The sequence below is a fragment of the Macrobrachium rosenbergii genome, chromosome 28 (assembly GCF_040412425.1).
Source record: "Macrobrachium rosenbergii isolate ZJJX-2024 chromosome 28, ASM4041242v1, whole genome shotgun sequence".
Lineage (NCBI taxonomy): Eukaryota > Metazoa > Arthropoda > Malacostraca > Decapoda > Palaemonidae > Macrobrachium > Macrobrachium rosenbergii.
Window position 1 is genome coordinate 30,394,634 of NC_089768.1, and position 21,197 is coordinate 30,415,830.

Sequence of the window (21,197 nt, forward strand, 5' to 3'; positions counted from 1 at the left end):
GCCATGTAATTCAGCAGATGTGTCCTGCAGCTTTTCTGCAAATATTTTCAAAGAAATTTTTATTCATTACAAAATATCCTTCCAGTTAACAGTAGGTTCACAATTTTTTTTTATTGAAAATAGGAAAACCAGCTGCACTAAAGTACAAATAGTAACACTATATTATAATACAGTAGTTATAATCATATGTAGTGAACACATTTCCCAAAGCATGGATTTAATTCAGGAGATATCCCTAGCAATAACAATAGTTTTATAGATTTTCAGTTTTTAAATTTATTTTGATTGCATAAACCCCATTTCATAAAACATATAAGTAAGACTGGACTAATGATGTGTTCCATTCTAGGCTCACAGGGCTGACCTATAGCATTTGTTTGGACAGTTGTAAATTTGGACAGCAAACATTTTCTTGAAAATGGATACAACGTAAAGGTAGAAAACTTGAAGAAATGCTGCAAAGGACCCTCAGCATTCCCAACACTGTCCTGTTGTAGGTAGTGCCACATTGTTACACTTTTACTTTTACATAATTTGTAAAAGTACCTAGGATATAAAGTTACTTAGCACCCATTAATTGTCTGTTATCTGAAATATTTGTTAAACTTCATTTGGACTCTGGCTGAACATTCGTTTATACTCACACAATACCCGCAACAGAAACGGTAATTCCAGCCTCACTAAAGGTTTCAGCTTGATTGTGTTAATGAATTAATGTCAGGCATATTTTCAATAGTAAAGTCAAGCAGCATCTGACCATAAGCTTTGCCTGTGGATCTGAACGTAGAGAAGCTACTCCACCGCCCCCTAAAGAGTTTTCTAATACGAAATTAAGGCCATGAATACCGTCCACTTCGTACCTGCAAAGAATGAGCGAGTTAGATTGTAGTCACAATATAAGTTTGCTAACATTTAAGTCAAAAGACTTCCATAACATTCCCATTCTATAAGCAAACACTTGCAGAGCAACAGCATAGCAAAATTACAACTGTGTAAATATCTTAGATCCTGCCAAAGAAAATGCTAAATTTTTAAAGTAATTTGTAGTTTTCCTAGATATACATATGTACAGCATCTTCCTGCTCATGCACTGGACCAGCTGTATACTGACCAAACAGAGATGGTACCCAGGCAGAGGTCGGGGAGAGGATGCCCATTCTCACCCAACTGATGCTACCCATTGTTCTTGCAGCCTATATCCAGAATGAAAAAACTGAAGGGAAATAACATAGGATGGACAGGGAGAGTTACTTCCAATATAAAAAGCTAAGCTTTGTATACTAGGAAAAATAAAAATTAATTTGGACGGCATGGTAGCCTTGGCCTGAGCTGGAGTTTTGGAAGTTAACAGCTTACTCCCTTGGCTGGTCTTGAAGGTGGCTGCTCAAGAGATGATGGTGTCGTGGGAATCTTCTCTCTTCATAGCCATGTTGTGATGCCAGTCTTAGTAGCTTAATCAATGAATCTTCATAGCCAGTGCAGCTTCTACCTTCCTTGGAGAATGAAAGTGAGAGTCCAGGATTGAGCAATTTCTGAAGGAGAACTAGCTTTCATGAGATACCTGCCTGAATTTAGGGAGAGAAAGTGTTCCTACGTAGGAGGATATTGTTTGCCCAAAGATGGATAATCTGGTGGGTGAGGCAGGTGAGGCTTTCCTGCCCTACACCATCAGCTTCTTCAAACTAGCCCAAGACTTCAGACTGTTCCTTCACCATGACAGTAGTTGTGGTGCCCTGCTACATATCCAGCCAAGGTTTGACACGGAGCACTGACACTGAAACATTTTATTAATGGTTTAACTCAGAGGAATTGAAGACAAGGCCTTATTGCCATAAATTCTCAAATGGCATATTGGTAAGTCATCCATGTCCTGTAAGTCATAGTACTTTTTCTGTATGGATAACAAAGGCAGGGGGGGGGTTAGCTTTCCCAATCTGCTGGCTACAAGGGAACTGGTTGATTCACAGGTCAGCGAGTTCACTTCTGCCAAAACGCCATGGGAAAGCTCTGGCTAAGGTAGCCTTACTGATGATCTCGCTTCCAGGGCTGAACCCACTACACACACTAAAAGAGAGACCACTGGTCAAGCTGCAGCAGAGGCTACCTTCCATCAGATCATTAACCTGACAGATGAGCAAATGACTTCTTGGAACAATTGCTCAAGGTCTGTGGGTAGAGTTTCTAAACGGGCAGAGCTCTCCAAAGCCTGTTGCCCCACCATGTCATGTTGGAGAGTAATTCCTTGCTGTTCTTAAGCCCCAGATGGAGGGAGCTTAGATGGTGGATGCCTCTGACTGGAACCTCCACCAGTTTCCAGTCAGAGGTTTTGATGTAAGACTGGAGGGGGAGACCAGTGGGAGTGAGGAGGGCTGTCCCACTGCGGGACGATTGTCCCCGAGTGGGCACAAGGGGAGAACCTCTCATAAGAGAGGGAATGGTTCAAAGTGCCCCTGTATTAGAGTGAGACTAGCCTGAATGAGGAGAGGTTGAATGGTCTACAGAAGCTTACCCAAGAACCAGGAGCAGTTGTAAGAGCAAGAACAGCAAACCAGTTGACTCATCAAGGGGTGCTAAGAGCTACTGGGTGAGTAGCTCTCCCTCATGGGGTGCTTTCCTAGAGGACAGAGATACAAGCAGGAATGTCTACAGTGCCTGGAAGGTAAGGACCTCCAAATGCTCAGCCACTGGTGGTACCTCCTGGGAGGTAGACATGATGGGGAGGGGGAGACTGCTGATGCTCGCCCCTCTACTCGGCTAAAGACTATAAATGTTGACAGGAAGGCAAGCCCAGAATGATTAATGAAGGCCAGACCATCCTCAATTGCTGTAGGGATTCTAGATGTTTTACCTCATACTTGTGAGGTGAAAGTATAGTCATTTTGGCATGGGATCTTTGCTACACAAAGTTTTAGGCTTCTTCCTCCTCTCCCCATAATGCTCCAATTGTGGAGACAGCCATTCAGGGCAGGGGGAAATGTGAGAACACTTTTTCCCTACAAGAAATACACACTGTGTAGATCTACCACTAAAGGCGACATAAAATAGCTACTAGGTCAACCATGACCTTCACAATTTGCTCTCCTTGAGACAAAGAACCAATAAGCACAAAACAAACACACTTGCACTTTCAGGCATAAAACTGCACCAGTAGCTTATGCATGCATTGAGAATGTACAGAAGCACAAATAACACAATGGAACTACCAGCATATGGTAAAACACAGAACATAAGCTGTTTGCTCTGTATCACGGGACACGAGACGTCTGCTCAGTATCATGGGTGAAAGAACAATGGATACCATTGTTTGGGTGAGAATGGGTATCCTTTCTCAACCATCTCCAGGGTACCACCCTTGTTTAGATAGTACAAAGCCAGTCCATAACATGCACAGGCAGTTACTCCATATATGAAAAGTGTTGTGTTATTATCTCTGTAAAGGTTTGGAACATAATGGACCTTTATCTCAAACAGTTTTGATAAGCGTCAGACAATGATTCCAAGGCAGTTTAGAAACCTGCAGTAATTATTATACATTTTGAATTTATCAGCTGAACAGAAACAAAATATTACTAGTAGCACCATTCTTTTAAGTAACAAGGACCCTAGATTTTAATCTGCACTTCAATTTTCTAGTAATTTAACAAAGACCCTACAATTTAGCCTGCACTTTTCTAGATTTCTCACAGCTAACAGCAATTCTACATGATTCCTAATCTAAACTAACTTGTGCTTTATACTTAACACTTAGCTTTATCAACTGAGATTTACTGAAAAAGATAACACATCTAATATGTCAGCATAGCAAAAAAATACTCATAATAATAATGTAAATGAAGTACAGAAGTCCTGTAAGTTGAGTGTTACTATTTAATCTTTTATTTCTCACTGCACTAACAATGTTGCAATAAAATCTCTCAGTAAAGTGGTAAACTTCAACTTCAATATACTAAATGGGAAACACATAAGATACTACCTCTTCACACATTCAAGTGGAGAAACTTCAGGAGGAAATACATGCTGGAAATAATCAGTTACAACTAGGGTTGATAATGCTCTTTTCAAATAAGGGTAGTATGCTGGATGTCTTGCAACCACACCAACATTACAAGAGTCAGCCTTGTCACCACTCCTTGTGAAGGCTAAGTCTCCGACTGTGTAACTGTAAATGCCAAAGGGATTAATCCTTGAAATTACTAAATCCTCAATTATATATTTGTATCCCACTGTAAAAATATTTTAATATCTCAGTTTGTATCTCTGGACACAACATTATGAACTGCTTCAGTGGCTACTTTTTCCATTCTATATAATAATTTAAGGCTTTATCAAGAGGAAAACTTTTTTTTACATTTAAACAATGTGTACCACTTTTGAAATAAAACTATGCTATAATAAGTATTAACATTCACTACCATAAAGAACTTAATACACACCTTTTAGAGCCACTTGCAATCCCAGTTACTTCTGAGACAGGTTGGTCATCATATGAATAATGTTCTGTTGATACTCCTTTCAATTTATCAGTCCACTCTTCCATTTTACCATCAATATTTACATTTACCTATCAAGAAAAAGAGATGAGTATTTAAATAGGAAAAAATTACAGATCCAATATGAAACAGCATATTTAAAGATGCCAAAACTTTGTACATCTTTCATAATAATGTGATTATAATATTTCACGATATTTATTGATTATTATTATTATTATTACTACTATTATTATTGTATTAGAAGGGAGAAGACCCTCTTTAAAGCATGTTTTGTTAAAAAGAATGGCAGCATCAGTGGAACTGATTTTATGTAAGGTCTTTTCAATTCTCATTTTCTTTTCTTCAGGGCTGATATTTGCTAAGAGCTGCCCGATGTACATAGACTGGATAAGGAAGGTAATTGTTCTGAATAAAGTGACTTTTATTCTTTTCAAATAAGCAGAAGTTAAATATAGCATGTGATAGCCGTAGGGTTTCAATCCTTAGTATCTAAGACTCCATCGTATTTCTCAAGTGGTAGAGTTTTCTTTGTGGTTTCTAAGAGCGTAGCGGATATCCAACATTTCCAACCATTTTGGCAGTTCATTCTCAGTGGTGGGTGGGCTTGTTTTGGTTGGAATGGGGTCATCAGTCAGTATTTATAGGGTCCCAGGTATTCGGTGGGATGGGCGCTGAATTTTGATTGACTGGCCTGAGTGTCCTGAGTGAAGCCGTCTTCTAGATGTTGATGGTTGCACCCATCTCCGTGTGCGGACGTTGGAGTGTGGGTGGGTAGTATTGGGAAGGTCACTCACAGCAGTTGGAGGCATCGCCTGATTGGTCCATTTGTTCGGCTCAGGAGTGCTGGCAGGCGGTGTTCTACGCACCACCATCGGGAGGAGGTAAGTCTCCGGCATGGTGTTGAGGCTAGGCTTTTCCTTTCCAATGTGTAGGGCCTCCAGGAGACAAAGGCAGATATGGTCTGCTGCCCTATCAGTAATTCCGATGTTAAGAATTATATCCTTCCGTGTTATTTAAATGTTATGGTTGTTCTTGGCATGATTATGGATGGTGCCTTTCTTAGCATGGCAGGAGATCTCTTGGAGAATTTCATTGTGGTCATACTGATTTAAGCACAGAGGCATTCTCGGACAGGGCATTTGTACTAGTAGACCACGTTGGTACTCTTCAGGGGGTCACGCACCAAGGGGGCTTGGTTATTCATAATCAGGCCACTGGTCTTTTTGCTCTTGTAGTAAATAACCCAGCCCCTCAGTGCAGGACCCCCTGAGGAGCACCAACATGGTCTACCAGAACAAATGTCCAGTCCAAAAATGCCTTGGTGCTTACATCAGTATAACCACAATGAAATTCTCCAAGATGATCTCCTGCCACATCCAGGACAGCGCCATCCATAATTATGCCAAGAACAACCATAACATTAAAATAACACAGAAGGATATACAGTAATCCCTGATATCAGAATTACTGATAAGGCAGCAAACCATCGCCATTTTTGTCTCCTGGAGGCCCTACACATTGGAAAGGAAAAGCCTAGCCTCAACACCACGCAGGAGCTTCCTTCCTCCCGACAATGGAGCATAGAACACTGCGTGTCGGCACTCCAGGTGATGCCTCCATCTGCTGTGAATGATCCTCCCAATACTACCCACCCACACTGCAACATCCGCCCATGGAGATGAATGCAACCGTCAATGTCTAGAAGACAGCTTCACTCAGGGCACTAAACCCCCGGGCAGCCAATAAAGTGCCCATCCACTGAATACCTGGGACCCTATAAATACTGACTGATGACCCCATTCCAACCAGAACAAACCCACCCTTCCTTGAGAATGAACTGACGATACGGTCGGAAATGCTGGATAACCGCTATGCCCTTAAAAACCACGAAGAAAACTCTACCACTCAGGAAAAACAACGGAGTCTTAGATACTAAGGTCTGAAACAATATGGCTATCACACACCATATTTAACTTCTGCTTACATGAAACGAAATAAAAGTCACTTTATTCAGAACAATTACCTTCCTTATTCAGACTATTGTATGTACATTGGCCAGCTCTTAGCAAATATCAGCCCTGAAGAAAAGAAAAGAAGGAGAATTGACAAGACCTTATATAAAATCAGTTCCACTGATACTGCCATTCTTTTTAACAATTTAATAATAATATTATTCAAAGGTAACAAAGAAAAACCATTTTGAGGCAATCATTCCTAGTTTGAACAAATGATAACTATCTTCCCTAGCTTAGACAAAGGAGGCTGATATCTTACAATTAAAATCAGATAAATTCAAAAGACTACTTGTCATAGTCTTACAGCAACACAGTCCTTATAACTAGCTTATAAAAGACAAATTTTCCTTACAGAAACCACCATTTTCCCCACTACTGTATACATTTTATAGTGAACAGTCTCAGTGGAATGCATGAAAACACACATTACTTATCAGTAAGTGTCAATAAGCCAGTATTTCTCTAACGTTCATCACTGTTAATGACACAATACCATATACTAGTATTACACTACCATATACTCTTAAAAGCTAACAATTCAAATGGCCAGATGAAATTACCAAGGTTGTTTAAGATATTCTTGGTACTGTATCAACTAACTTACTATGTACTAATCTAGTCCTACCAACCTTTGGAAGAGGATTTGTTATTATGCATAATACAGTAATTTCTTGTTTATTGTAACAGCAGCATCATACCAAAGCTTTCGTGTGAATGCAAACTACTTCCTTGTTCTCAACTGAAGTTGCATGGTCACACAATGTCATTACTGTACTGTACTTTTCCAACACATACAGCAAATGTGACTGTACTTCTGTTTGAACTGATTGCAGTGAGCATCAAACATAATAATTATGAAATAAATGTAACCCTATCAACTTCTTGAATCATAATTTTATCTAAACACTTCAGCATGCAATTGATGCTTATTTGTATTCCAATTATGTATCTTTATATTTTAATTATGTATATACATTATTCATACGAAATGTACTAATTCTGATTTTTCTCTTTTCAGGTATTCCATCACACGATCTCTGGAAATTTTAACCTTGGCAATGATTTGCTTTTCAAATTATAGTGTAAAGCCAAAGTTAAGCTTTTGTTTAAATTGACAGTATATATTTTTATCAGTGAAATGTACTTCTGTAAGTTATTTTTATCAATGAAATGTACATATGTAATGTTATTTTTACCAACAAAATGTATTTTTTACATCATTAATTATTTTTATTGGTGAAATGAATTTTTCACAAACATTATATTTTCTTATACTTTTCAGACACTGATAGGAATGTATTTTATGTTGTGAACACAATACTAATGGGAGTGTATTTCCCTTATGTTGGTACGTTTGAGGGCTGATCTTGCACTACCCATTTAATTTGGTGTTTGCTGAAATAAATAACTGGCTGATAATGTTGTTTAAATAATTCCTGCTATTAAAGTGACAAAACTATTATGGGCTTGTTAGCAGTCACCTTTACGTAATTATCAATTCTCGCCCATTTACTCACAGGGCTGAACCTCTGCTAGTCTAATGAAGTATTTCCAAACTATGGCTGATTTAACAGTTTGACAGAATTCTTTGGGATAAAAGAAATTTACATTTTTATTTAGTCTAATTCAACTTCTTGTTGAATCATTTTATAACAATAAAATCAGGTTTAATTTTTTACATCATATAGCTTTAGTCAAATTTTTTTCAAATTATGGGAATCTGAACAACTGATCTGCTGAGAACTACATTTCCTACTAGGCAGTACACAGCCAGAAATGTTTGATCATGTGCCTTTGTTTACTGTTAATAATACCATAACTAACTGAGTGACGTAACTATTGCTGACTTTCAACTGATGACAGGTAAATGGCTGCTAAAAAGTTGTTACATGAAAACAAAGATAAAGGAAAGAAAAAACTTGGTTTCATTTCCAAGAATATTTGAGTACTTGCAAAACAGGGATGGTTTTCCAAAGTAAACCTTACCTGACACTCTTCCTTCTTTATCAAAAAGGAGTGAAGCCGCAGCAATGGGGACACTTTGGGTCTTCCACCAACAATTGCTGTGAGTCCAGGAGCCATGCCTGTTCCTGCAGCTGCTATTTCTCTTGAAAATAATTCCAAGGCCTTCTTGTCTGAGTGGTGTACAGACATCCATATAACTCCTTCTCGGGGTCCATCTCCTGACCTGTTTTTATAATTAATCATCCTTAAGCTTATATGAATAAAAAGTTGCAAAAAAAGGCTAAGATAAAATTATCTGTGTGAATAAGTCATTAAAATAATAAATATACCATAGTTAAAATGAATAAATCTTAGAAAAGGTACATGAAAATACCAAAAAAGGAGAAGTCAGACAAATTACCTTCTTAGATTTCCATAAGTGTCCTCAGCTCCTAGAATTTGAACATGAGTCCTTGTGAAATCTTTCATTTTCAGCATTTTAAATATATTTCTACATCTCTGTAAAATTGCTTCTGCAGTTTTCATCCCTTTATCTCTAGACCTTGGACCACCAATGCAACAAACTGCAGTCACTTTATAGCCATCAAGATATGTGGCACTGACCTTGAATGCAAATACATTTATTTTTAATACTGTATGCATTTCTATTAAAAAACAAAATTAACAATCATGAATAAAGAGTATAACCTGCATGTCGCTTTTACAAACAACAGTTATCAGGAAAAGTAATATGAAGAGGCTACAAGACATTCAATAATTAAGATACAAACACAATCTTCATGTTGTGCATTCATGCAAATGTGAAGCAAAGTTGAGCTTAAAGTACAGCATATGCTAGTAACAATTTTTTAATACTGAAAAATGGGTACTATTAATGGTAATGTTTCACATCATACTGAACACTAAACTGTTATACCAACCTGAAGTTCAAGAAAAAGTTTAACCCTTTTGCTGTGAGCCCGTTATTGAGATAAGCATCCTGCTAATCGTACAACTGACAAGTTTTCTCCCTTTTATATTTGTACTTCGATTCTTTGTTATTTTCATTACTGTTGTAATATTACATTGTAATATTATGTTATTAAATTTTTTTATATAGTTGTGATAAAATATGCATATGATATGTAGTTAATTATTCAAATACTGTACTGAAATATGTAGCTTTTATTAGTGATTCATTTCAGTGGGATACCTTTCAAAGCATGGAGTAAAGTAATACCATTTTTGTTATTCAATTTGAAAATCTCTACTACTAATCTTGAACACATGATCTCAGCCAAAAATTTCTTCTGGAAAACCCTTACAAAAAAAACCAAACTTGGCATTCTGTAAAAAATGTGAATTTATTATCTCCAAAAAACCCTTAGAGCTAGCCATATGTGCTTAAGTTAATGAATGAAAAATGCCAAGACAAACTCCAGTGTTCTCAGACTCAGTGAGTCAAGAAATCAATGAAAGTTATTTGGAAATGAGACTTAAGAGGTGTCTGAATATACTATATGATTTTCGGACACCTTTTAGTTTCCATTTGCAAATTATTCATGGCATATGGATATGTGACTAGTAACTTCATCCCAAAAACAAATACCTAGAAACTTACAATAAACCTTTAAGGAGTACCAAGACACCAACATTGTGGGTGAAGTGTGCGATATTTCTACCTTCGTATTCCCTAGATTTTTGCTTTGCCCTAACTGACAGGCAGTCCTTTAAAATTCCTTTATTCCTACTGTTTCTGTGAAATTTGCTCTACTGTACATGATGGTATCTACACTTAATTTGTGAATTATCCTATTAACACTTTGATGTCATCCACTGTGTGCTTATTAAACAATTACCATTATCTCAAGCTCCCATTGCCTTCGTAAATTACATTAAAAGCAGTGTAGTTAAGTTACCAGTACAAATATTGCTAGCATAAATAGATTACTACCTTGTAGGAGTCTGTTGGTGGTTTTCCTTTTGCCCCTTCAACTCGAACACAGCCTTGATCTTCCTCCAATTTCACTTCTGAGAAATCGCACACAACATCGGGAAGAATATAAGCACGTGGATCACCTATTTCATACAACATCTGCTCTGCTATAGTTCCTTTAGTAACTATGCCACCTGTCTTGGGAGGTTTTGTGATGATAAAGCTTCCATTAGCAGACACTTCAGCAATGGGAAAACCTGTAAAAAGTGTAATTACAGATTATTAACACTTAAATATCAGTGACATAAAATCCATCTACGAATTATTCTGATTGCAATTTCATGAAAACTCTATAGTGGCTTCCCCTTATAATAAAAGTTAAATACTGTACAGTTTCAAGTATTTTTACACACAAGACTACTTGTGAAGTCATTAAAAACCTGAACTTGACCAGTGAGACTGAAAAATATTAGAAGAAACTTCACTTCAGTCTGAGAAAAGGTGAACATCACATTATACAGTAATATGGCAGTTTTCTTCATAATAAAACTATGATAAAGCTACTACAATAAAAAAAAAAATCAAATTTCAATTGACAATTCACCTACCATAGTGGGAGAAAGAAAAATCACACAAAATGAGAAAGAGTAGTATCTGAATTTTTTAGGCTTTGATATCCTGTAACATAAAAGCCAATGCTTATAGTTCTAACTGTTGTCTTTGGAAATGGTAAACTATGAGGAATAAATATTGACAACCTTTATTTACTGCTGTTTGGTTCTTCTCTGAGTATGGTATATTGATGCACCTATAGCAATCATCAATATTTGGAGTAAAGATATCATATGTCTAGGCATTACTCCCTTCTACAAAGCACTTCTAGCTGCAGTATTTGTAATGTCTCTATAAAGCATTTTCTAGTTTCTGCACAGCTACGGTGCTTAATACATTGAGATGTGTCCGTTGATCACTTTTAACAAGATTTCAGGTTCCAATCCACAATTTAAATTTTCATTTCAACATGGCTTCTCTAGTAATCACCCTTGGTGTCCTCTTACATAAATGACCTCCACCTCTTTCCACGGCTAAGGTATTTATGCATACTTACAAGATTTCTCTAGCTATGTAAAAAATTAACATTGCAAATTTTGTCTCTCCAGGCAAAAACACCTTGTGGAATATATTTTCATCTTAGTGTAACCTCTGTTTATACTGTGATACAGCACTGGGATCAACCACTGATTTCTCTTCTCATACTTGAGTGTCTTCTTGATCTCCATTTAGTAGCACCTGCTTTTGTTTTGGGGCTAAATGGATGTTTGAACTAATTCTGAGGATGGCTTCCACGTTTGAAACCTCTTGGTGACTTTGGAAATTACTTAGCCTCTTTCCTGCAATTTTATCCCAGTTTCTGTAGCTCCTCTATTTTTCATATTCTACATCTAAACTATACTTTTAATAAAACAGATGGAAATATCAGTGAGGAGAATATACAAATACATATACGTACCAGCTTAAAAGCTTCAAACAGGTAATCAAGTCAAGTCACTAAATGACTGACTGCCACAAAATATCTTTGTTAATTTATCTGTTTTTCTTATAACTGATCTCTTCTTTTTGTATTTCTCTTTACATTCTGTTACTTCTTTCTAATGAACATCATATTCTTTGGAAGCTCAAATTTCAAGTCAATGGCCCCTGTGGGCTTGTTCCATATGAATAGGGTTCATCTTCTGAATAATAATAATAATAATAATATCCACTCTACATATCAATGTATGCATACCAGACAGGACCAGAAGACTGATTCAAAGATGCTGCATGTCAATTTGTACAAACAAACAAAAATGCAAACACACACAAGGACAAACTAAATACAGTATTACTCTTGGTATGAAGAAACCAATACCCACAGATCAACAAAGCAATGAAACTAAAAATTCCACAGATCATCAGGAGGGAGATGAGGGAAGGAGTTGACTTTCTACTCAAAAGCACTAATATTGTGCTTGATTTATAAAAAATGTAATGATGTAAGAATAGCTTAACGGTTTGTCAAACCAAGGAGGGCTTATTTTTGTTACATTTACATTAGAACATTCCCACAGGAGAATGCACAGTTGCAAAAGCTGAACTCACCAATATTATGCCAGTCAGGAACTTTCTCCCAATCAGTAAAAACGCCTCCAGTTGCTTGGGCCCCACATTCAATCAAATGGCCTGCTAAACTGCCTGCAGCAAGTAGGTCATAGTCTTCTGGAAGCCAGTTGAACTGTGGGTAAGAAATGTTTCTTTTAAAAGCAATCACTGGTTTGAAATCATAACCAGTTAAAGCAACTTTAACTGTACAAGAACATTTCTTTGAAAATTTACTAGCTCCTCACTACAACTCTATTAATCATATACCTATACTGCCTTTTCTCCATGCAAAAGGGCCCAACAGCACCAACTTGTACCAATCAAGATACAAATGCCATCTCATGCCCAGTCCCCCTACAATACAAGTTTTGGTTAAGAAAGTTCTGAGGGGAAACATTTAGATCTAGGTATTCACTGGAGATGAAATACCCAACAAACATATGGCCAAGATCTAAAGCAACAGCTTAAACTGCCAACTAGAAATCATGACTGACACCTTGAGCCACATTTGGTGATCCTGATGATGTCCCAGCATTAGGGTGACCAATACCGTACTGACAAAAATCAGATCCTTCTCACTCAGCCAGCAGTTTTCTCTTTCTTTCTTTAAACCCTCTGCTGAAAACCCTTATGGGCAGAATCAATAGACCATGAACCCAGGAGGGCCCCAAAGGGAAATCAGCCTAGCAAAAGAGACAAGGTATAGGAAAAGGTGATAAATTAATGTGTAGGAACAGAAAATAAAACAGATACACCTGAAATTTTCGAGACATCAGAAGAGTGCAGGAATGAGTTTGCTCCTTGCTTGAATATTTGGAGATCAGAAGACTCCACAACCGCACTAGGCAAGCTATTCCACATTTTAGTTGTAGTCAAGATAAACTTCTAGCAACTGAGTGGTATTAAATCTGATGCTAGAAAACTACACTCTGTTTGGAGCAGCTGCCTGCCTAGTGTTAGAAGAACAAATCTTTGGGTTCCTTTTTTTCCAGTTTTGCAGTCTTTTTTGACAGATTATTGTGCATCACTTTCAGCTGGTGACACATGATTATGTCAATTAGATTTTCCTAAACACTGGAGCCATATAATTCATTTCCCTTTATTGTGCTTGACCTGCCTTTTGAGAGGACTTGTGCTGGTGAATACTAAAGTATAGGGAGATCATTTTCATCAATCTTTAGCAAGACTGATACAAGCTCTTAAGTCACATTATAGCCTTTTCAGTAGGATTATTGACAAATTTATTTTTTACAGGTATTATTTTGATCAATATCCCACTGTGCACAAAAAATTCTTCCTCGACTCAATCTTAAATAGTTTATGAAGCAGGTACGCTACTTACTTTGGGTTTAAGCTCCATCTTGCCCCTTCCTTTTCCTTCTGTCATTGGGTCAGGACTAGATAAGGCCATTGCCCCCTAACTTGATTGAAAAGCCTCTGCTCAAAACCACCTGTCTCTTTCATCTTTGTGAACTTTTAATGGTCAAGGCCTTTTCACATATATGAGGGCTCTCCAGCTTTCTCCATAGCAGGAAAGATCAAGGCCTTTTTCACATATATGAGGGCTCTCCAGCTTTCTCCATAGCAGGAAAGATTTCAAATATTAATCTTTACCTCCAGAATCAATCCACACACCATCCCACCCCCACCCCAACAAAGCATTATGCGAGTTATCTATGTGCATCACCATGACCAGCAATAGTAAGTAAAAATCCACAATTATGTATATGAACAAAGCTGTATTTTTCAAAATACAAAAACATTAAAAATGGGAGCTTTCAACCACTTACACAATGGTTTTCTTCGGCCAACTTTGCTCATATACATAGTTGGGGATTCTTACTTATACGAGTTAGTGCCTGCTTGGGGGTCATTTTCTCTACTTTTCCTACACTTTTGGGCCAGCTACCTTTCTCCATATACAACTGCTGTACATTTAACAGTGAAAAATAGCAGTATAATGATTAAGGAAAATGATCTTTCCTTAATGAATTTCTGTATAGTACAAGGGAAAGTTTTATACTATTGTAAGGAAAGTATATCAGATATCAGCAGACTTGTTTGTTCAATCTTCCAGAAAGGATGATAACACAAAATCCAGTACTTACAGAATGCATAAGAGGACCAAGGGCCAAAGAACTATCTGCACACCTTCCAGTAATTACAATGTCTGCTCCACAGTCAAGAGCTCTTGCTATTGGACCAGCTCTGCAGTAAAGAAATTATTACTAAAAACAAAAGGACTTTCCATTTAAAGAATCTGTTTACAATATCAAGTATTAGGTACATCACATAACTACATTACAATTATTTATTATTCTTTACACAAAAACAAGGAGACTTAAGTAATAAATTATCCTAAATCAAAATTTTACAGCTGCTCTGCTGACACCAGTTTTGTAAAGTGTCTCATCATCAATGGCAAGTAACATTTATCTGACAAAATAAAAGAAAAAAATTACAAGATAACTTTCAATGCCTTAATACAACTTTACTACACTTTTCCTCACATTTCTTTACATGACAGCCATTTAGTCTAAGCTTTACCTTTAGTTATTCAGGAACGCTTCTAAGAAATATAAACGACTTTCCACTGCCATGATTCAGTGCAGATTCAGTTAAAAAACACAAAAATAATGAATACCAAGGCTCATTAGCAATTGACTGTCAAGCATAGGATATGGTTTTATTTTATTATACATCAAGATGAATGGAAAAAATTAGTAAATATGAAAAGCATCCCACAGCACACCAAATAACACAAGTTCTGAGACTGCATAAAAGCACAATAAGAGACCCATCATCCTGGTGCAAATAACCATATTCTGTTAGGTTACCCACTTACTTACCCTAAATAAGCATTCATGCTATGCACAGACTTGGGAAGAGGCAGCCCTGTTTTCATGTCTGGAATACCTGCAGCTATCAAGTTTCCTTTGACAGGCATCAAATCATCTCCAGTTACCACTGCAACCTATCACAAAATCAAAGAAAAATCAATCTGTGAAATAAATTTATGAAAAAATACTTGTCTACTTAATACAATGCAAACATAAAAAATAAAGTAATATCACTTCAGGACAAGGCAAGTCAACTTCCAGGTGTAAAGCAATTAAAACTAAATATATATTCAAGATTAAGAGAAATTTTTTTACTTGATACTTCCACAATTCTGAAACAAGAGCAGCAGCCACCAGGCATAGAATCTCCCAGGAATTCACAGTGTAACACAAATACTGTATAGGGGAATAGTATGGGTGCCAACTGGCATAATCAATGCTAGTGCAAAGACAAGAAATGCCCCTGGACTTGCACCATGGTCTATGTAGTTCCCACTGTTTCTGATATATTAGTGGACTTTCTCCTTGCAGAGAGCATACAGTCCATAGGTGACTTTGAAAAACCTCTAACTCTGAGGAGCTTGTCAACAGTTTCCAAGTAGTTAGACAAAACATGTTGATATTTCCGTGTAGCCTCCTGTCCCTGTTTGTCGAAGTAGATTTGTCCTAAAAGGTAACTGTCTGGGAACTTCTATCAACATTTCTAGAAGGTCCTGTCAATCAAGGCCTCCCCGGCCACCAAGGCGCAATTAGAATCATGGTGGTGTTCCAGGATTCTTCCAATTTCTTGAGTACTTACTTCAACAGCGGAAATGGAGGGAAAGCATATATATGTGAATAGGTTTTCCCAGTCTAAAGCCATAGTGTCCACTGCCCAGGCTTGAGTGTCTGGAACTGGTGAGATGTACAACTGGAGACGATGATTCTTCTTCGTTGCAAAGAGATCGAAGGGAGGTTGGCCGAACTCTTTCTAAATTGTCTCGGACACAGTCGGGTTTAACGTCCATTCGTGGAAGTGTACCTGTCCTGGACAACTTATCATGTCTGCCAGAACATTCAATCACCCAGGTACCAACTGGGGCATTAGGACAATGTTCTTCTCCTTCGCCCAGAGGAGTAAATCCATGGTAATGGCTAATGTTTTTGACTTTGTGCCCCCTTGTCTTCTTAGATACGACAGACACGTTGAGTTGTCCGAGAAGACAGAAATTACTTTGTTGGTCGCTGCCCTTTCCAGCTTTTCCAGCCCCTTCTGGATAGCCAGCAACTCCTTGCAGTTTATGCATAGATTCTTCTCGACTGGAGACCATACTCTGGAAGCATCCTGATTCCTCATAACTATTCCCCAACCCTTCTTTTTATGTGGCCATACTGAACATATATGCAGGTGTACTATAATACAATGAAATAGTTAAAATCAATAATACTTAAAACCCCTCTAAAAACACTTAGAACTGCTCATTTTGGTAGCTTAAAAAACCCTAAAATGCATGCAGGTGTACTAAAATTTGGATAAAATACAATAAATATGTAGTACAGCACTCTTAAAAATCAAGTTCTAAAAACATACATACCAACCTTCAATTCGACTCCTGCCTTTTTTGCAGCCACTTTTAAAGCTTCTGCACATCCTTCAGGATTAATTCCACCAGCATTACTCAAGACCCTGATACCTGATAACGAAATATGCCACAATCAGCACAGATAGTGTAAAGTATTAAAAATTTACCTTACACTCATTCTTCTGCAAGTAACTGCAATATCAAGGCAGGAACAAGAGTTATAACATCAAATACTTATTATGAAACCATCAACTAAGTGTGGAACTACTGTATTCGGGCTTATAGACTACAAGATGGCCCAAACAAAGTATATTTAAAACTTGCTTTCAATGAAACAAAGATCTATAAAATTTTTACATATTTAAAAGATAAAAACTAAATATACAAAATAATGGCATGTCATTAAGAAAACTTACCCTTTCTTTTGATGTCATTCAAATAGGGTCCAATTGCAAACAGAACAAAATCAGGTGCATAGCCAAACTCTGGTTTTTTCGCACGAGCAGCAGTAAGGAGTGACATGGTGATTTCCGATAAGTAATCAAACATAAGAAAGTCGAGTTTCCCATTGTGAATAAGCTGAGGTGCTGTGGAGAAAAAGCAATGAATAGACTAACTGTCAAATTCCCTTGAACATGAACAGGAATGGAATATGAGGTTTTCCATCTACTACACCAAACAAACTTCTTTTCAAACCTAATCAAACATCAATTTCAGTAGGCTCAACTCACTCACCTATAATTTTTCATTTATATCATGTACACTAGTTTTGAGAGAAAATTGGTACTCGTTTTCCAAAATAATAGTTATCTGGAACAATACATACATCATTCTACTTCTGAGAGAGATTCAATTTGATTGTCAAGGATATATACATACAGTACTTGATATATATATTTACTAGTATTTAAAAAGCTGGTACAGTATTAGGTCTCATTCACTGGAAGGACTAAGGGCAAGGTACAGCATAAACAAAATGAGAGGTCTGCCTGACAATGATTCCATCAAAAACTTAAATGGTCATCCACACAGCCACTGCACACAAAATTCTCTGTATGGACAACTGTAGCAAAAAATCAACCTTGCAGGAATTAACCAAACCTCAAGAGACTTCCAAACAGAAGGAATGAAAGGTGGTGCAACAACAGGACCATATACAAAATTTAAGGTAAGCAATAAGTTCAAAATAAACTGGGGGAATGGTTTCCAGAGCGGAAGAAGCTTTGCCCACAACCTGGTCTGGTAAGATCCTGCACTGTATGTAGAGTTATATTAGGGTAGGTTATGTCAGGAGCTGAAACTGCTGCATTTTTAGAGAAAATTATTTTTTTTTTTGTCCATCGCCATCATTTTTTGTGGGCTATTCACCTTTTTTTTTATTTTTCTTACCCACAAATCCAAGGTTTCAACTGTCTGTGCAAATGAGTGAAAATTTCACTTAGTGACTGCCAATAGTTTGCCATGCACTTCAAAACAAAGTAAAACAAAATTATGATAATTTCTTGCCCAAAACACACACACTTTTATTTTTCTGATGGCATAACCGGTGTTCTATGCATCATTCAGTATTAATGTTATGGAAAATCACTCAATTCTGCATCTCCCTTATCCTGTGTCTAACAATTACAGGAGACCAAAGTGGGAAGATGTTTTTTTATGGGAAAAACATATGAGGGAATAGCAACAATATGTGAGATAACTGCTCCAAAAACAAGAGAAGCATGTTAAAAAATCTTAGGGTATTGCACTAATAATAAGAAGGAATTAAAAATAAGAGATGAAGTATAAAAATGGGACAATTAATAGTACACACATCAATACATTTAAACCCATACTAAACTAAGACCCCATGCCCTGTCTGGCTGTGAACCTGGGTGTTTGTCACCCACCCACTGACTCTCCTTTCACTGATGTTCCACTTTCAACATCCACTGTCATTTTTCAGTATTATGTTCAAGAATATAGTATGAGGAGCTAGCATGTACTCAAGAACTTAAACCCTAATTTTTCTTAGTAAACTGGAAAAGTGCAATTAGGGCAAATGTACTAAAAAATATGTTCATTCTGTGTATTTTGAGGTGATAAAGAGTTTTTAACCTATTGTGTCTGCACACAGGCTGGTGGTTAGCTTAGTAAGGGCCTGTGCATTTAAACTAAAGTAGCTACCCCATACCCACCTCCAATATCACCCATCAAAGTCAATGGCAACCTCACCACCCAATAGTCTGCACGTTATCAGTTTAGGGCGCAGGTTAAGGTAAGATCCGTTAATATGACATTTGTAAAAACAGGGAAGGGCAAGACATCCTGGGTCAGGTTATGTTAAGGGAAAAGGTAGGCTTGTGTGGATCTACGTTAAATAAGGAAGGATGGCAGGTCCCGGGGGTGAAGCCCCTCAGTCAGTTCGGGGCACAACACTCTAGGTGAGGTTAGGTTAAGGGAGGTTAGGCTATGTTGTCTCCCTGTTGAAATGTGATTTTTGCAGATTTTTGGTTGGCAAGTCACAGAAAATAACCAGTGCAACTAAACAGTCTTTTTACCAAAAGAGTTAGATGGCGCATGCTACCTCAGTCCTGAGAGACACTGTTCAGATCACTATGACTTTGAGAATTTATACAAGTATTTGACATCAAGCTAGCAGCTGAAGATGCCTTTATAATAAAATCCCAAAGGGTAAGGATACACTCCAACCACCAGCCCATTGTTCAACCATTAGCACTTGGCTATTTCATGTTGAAAGGAATTTATTTGTCATAATGTCATACCTTAATCAAGGTACGCTTACCAACGGGAGCCAGTTGAGAACATGGACAGGTTCCGCATACAATGAAAAACCTAACCCTTCTTAAAATGTCGTGTTCTGACCTAACTCAGACTGGTAAAAGTTCGTTTCCGGTCTGAACTCCGATTCCACATGAGGAACTAGTAATAAACAGTGATTCATCTACACTGTTTTGACATGTTTAGCACTAGCCCCTGGGAGGTCAAATGTATTTTTCCATGTCTAGTACTAGCCATTGGGGGTCAAATGTATTTTGCTGTGTTTAGTACTAGCCCATGGGGGGTCAAATGTACCAAAGTGCATTTCACAAAATTGAAACTTAGAAAAAATCCTCAATCATTTACATGTATTTTATTTTTTACTGTAAGAATTACTTTGCAGGAACTATGTATAAAGAATATTTTGGTTAATTTTCTTATGAAGATTCGAAAGATATAATACAAAAATAGAGTAGGGATGTCTGGATGGAAAACGAACATTATCCACCAGACCTTACCTTCCTAACCTGACTTAGGGCACTGTACTCTGATCGGGGACCTGAACCCTCAATCCCCCACCCTCCTTCCCATTTAACCCTGATCACCAGAAACATGGACTAAGCTTCCGCTCTGAGGTAGTGATAAAGTGAGCTTAATCTTGGTTTAAGACTGAACAGCCATCCTTATGGCCCATCAAAGCCAGCTTAGGGTAGCCCAACCGGCCTCCCGATAACCTATGGCACATATCAAGTGACCAACGGTAGGCAACGCTCCTTACGTAAGTCAAACAAGATAGCCTACCCTAAGATCAACACTGGCAGCCTGATGTGCCCTTAGCATAAGCAAACACGTCAATGAATTGCCTCCATTGACTATAAAAACATTTTTTAAATTGAGTAAAGTGCTGAAATTGAACAACTTAAGGGCTGCTATATACCTGCAGTAGGAGTGTCGCCCCAAAACCCACTGGCGCATCCAATTCTCACAGTTCTTTCTTGGGTTTCGCCAGAGGAAAAGGTCCTGTGTGGAGACAGGGCATTATATAATACACGGCCGGGAAACAGAGTCTTCACGTACGGTCGTAACCTTAAGGACACCGCCATTGTTGAGGTGTCTCTTCGCCGGTGTCTTTACTGTCACTTGGCTACGAGAAAGAAGAAGACAAAACCTGAGGAACTTTGAAATCGTATATGGGTACGGATGACAGTCGGTGCTGGGCACTTAATGGTCTCGACAAACGATTGTCGGGTTGTCAGTGGTGAGACTGAGGCAGCAGCTCCCTCGTAAGCAGATAACATTTTTTTAAGTAATAAGTTTCAAAGATCGAATAAATATGTTGTTGGAGAAGTCACCGACGCTATAGATACGTAGTATATTTTAGGACTAATGAGTGACCAAGCCAGTGAAATTAGTGGAAAATTGGTGTTACTTTCATTATAACAGCCAATTGAAAATTTAAGGTACCTAGCTAAATTTTATTAGTACAATTGAGGACATGAGCACAGTTT

At 37.6% G+C, this 21,197-nt stretch overlaps 1 protein-coding gene across 1 annotated transcript; it reads right to left on the reverse strand.

The window, feature by feature from the left end:
• Nucleotides 1–577: 577 nt before the first annotated feature.
• LOC136854197 (uncharacterized) lies at nucleotides 578–20,947 on the reverse strand. Its single transcript, XM_067130503.1, is given in 13 exon segments — nucleotides 578–772; nucleotides 775–860; nucleotides 3,974–4,159; nucleotides 4,434–4,561; nucleotides 8,495–8,696; nucleotides 8,874–9,076; nucleotides 10,407–10,645; nucleotides 12,528–12,660; nucleotides 14,636–14,735; nucleotides 15,377–15,501; nucleotides 16,946–17,040; nucleotides 17,346–17,516; nucleotides 20,627–20,947. Coding segments are annotated over 13 exon segments (1,917 nt in total). The 5' UTR covers nucleotides 20,793–20,947; the 3' UTR covers nucleotides 578–689.
• Between the last annotated feature and the right edge of the window lie 250 nt (nucleotides 20,948–21,197).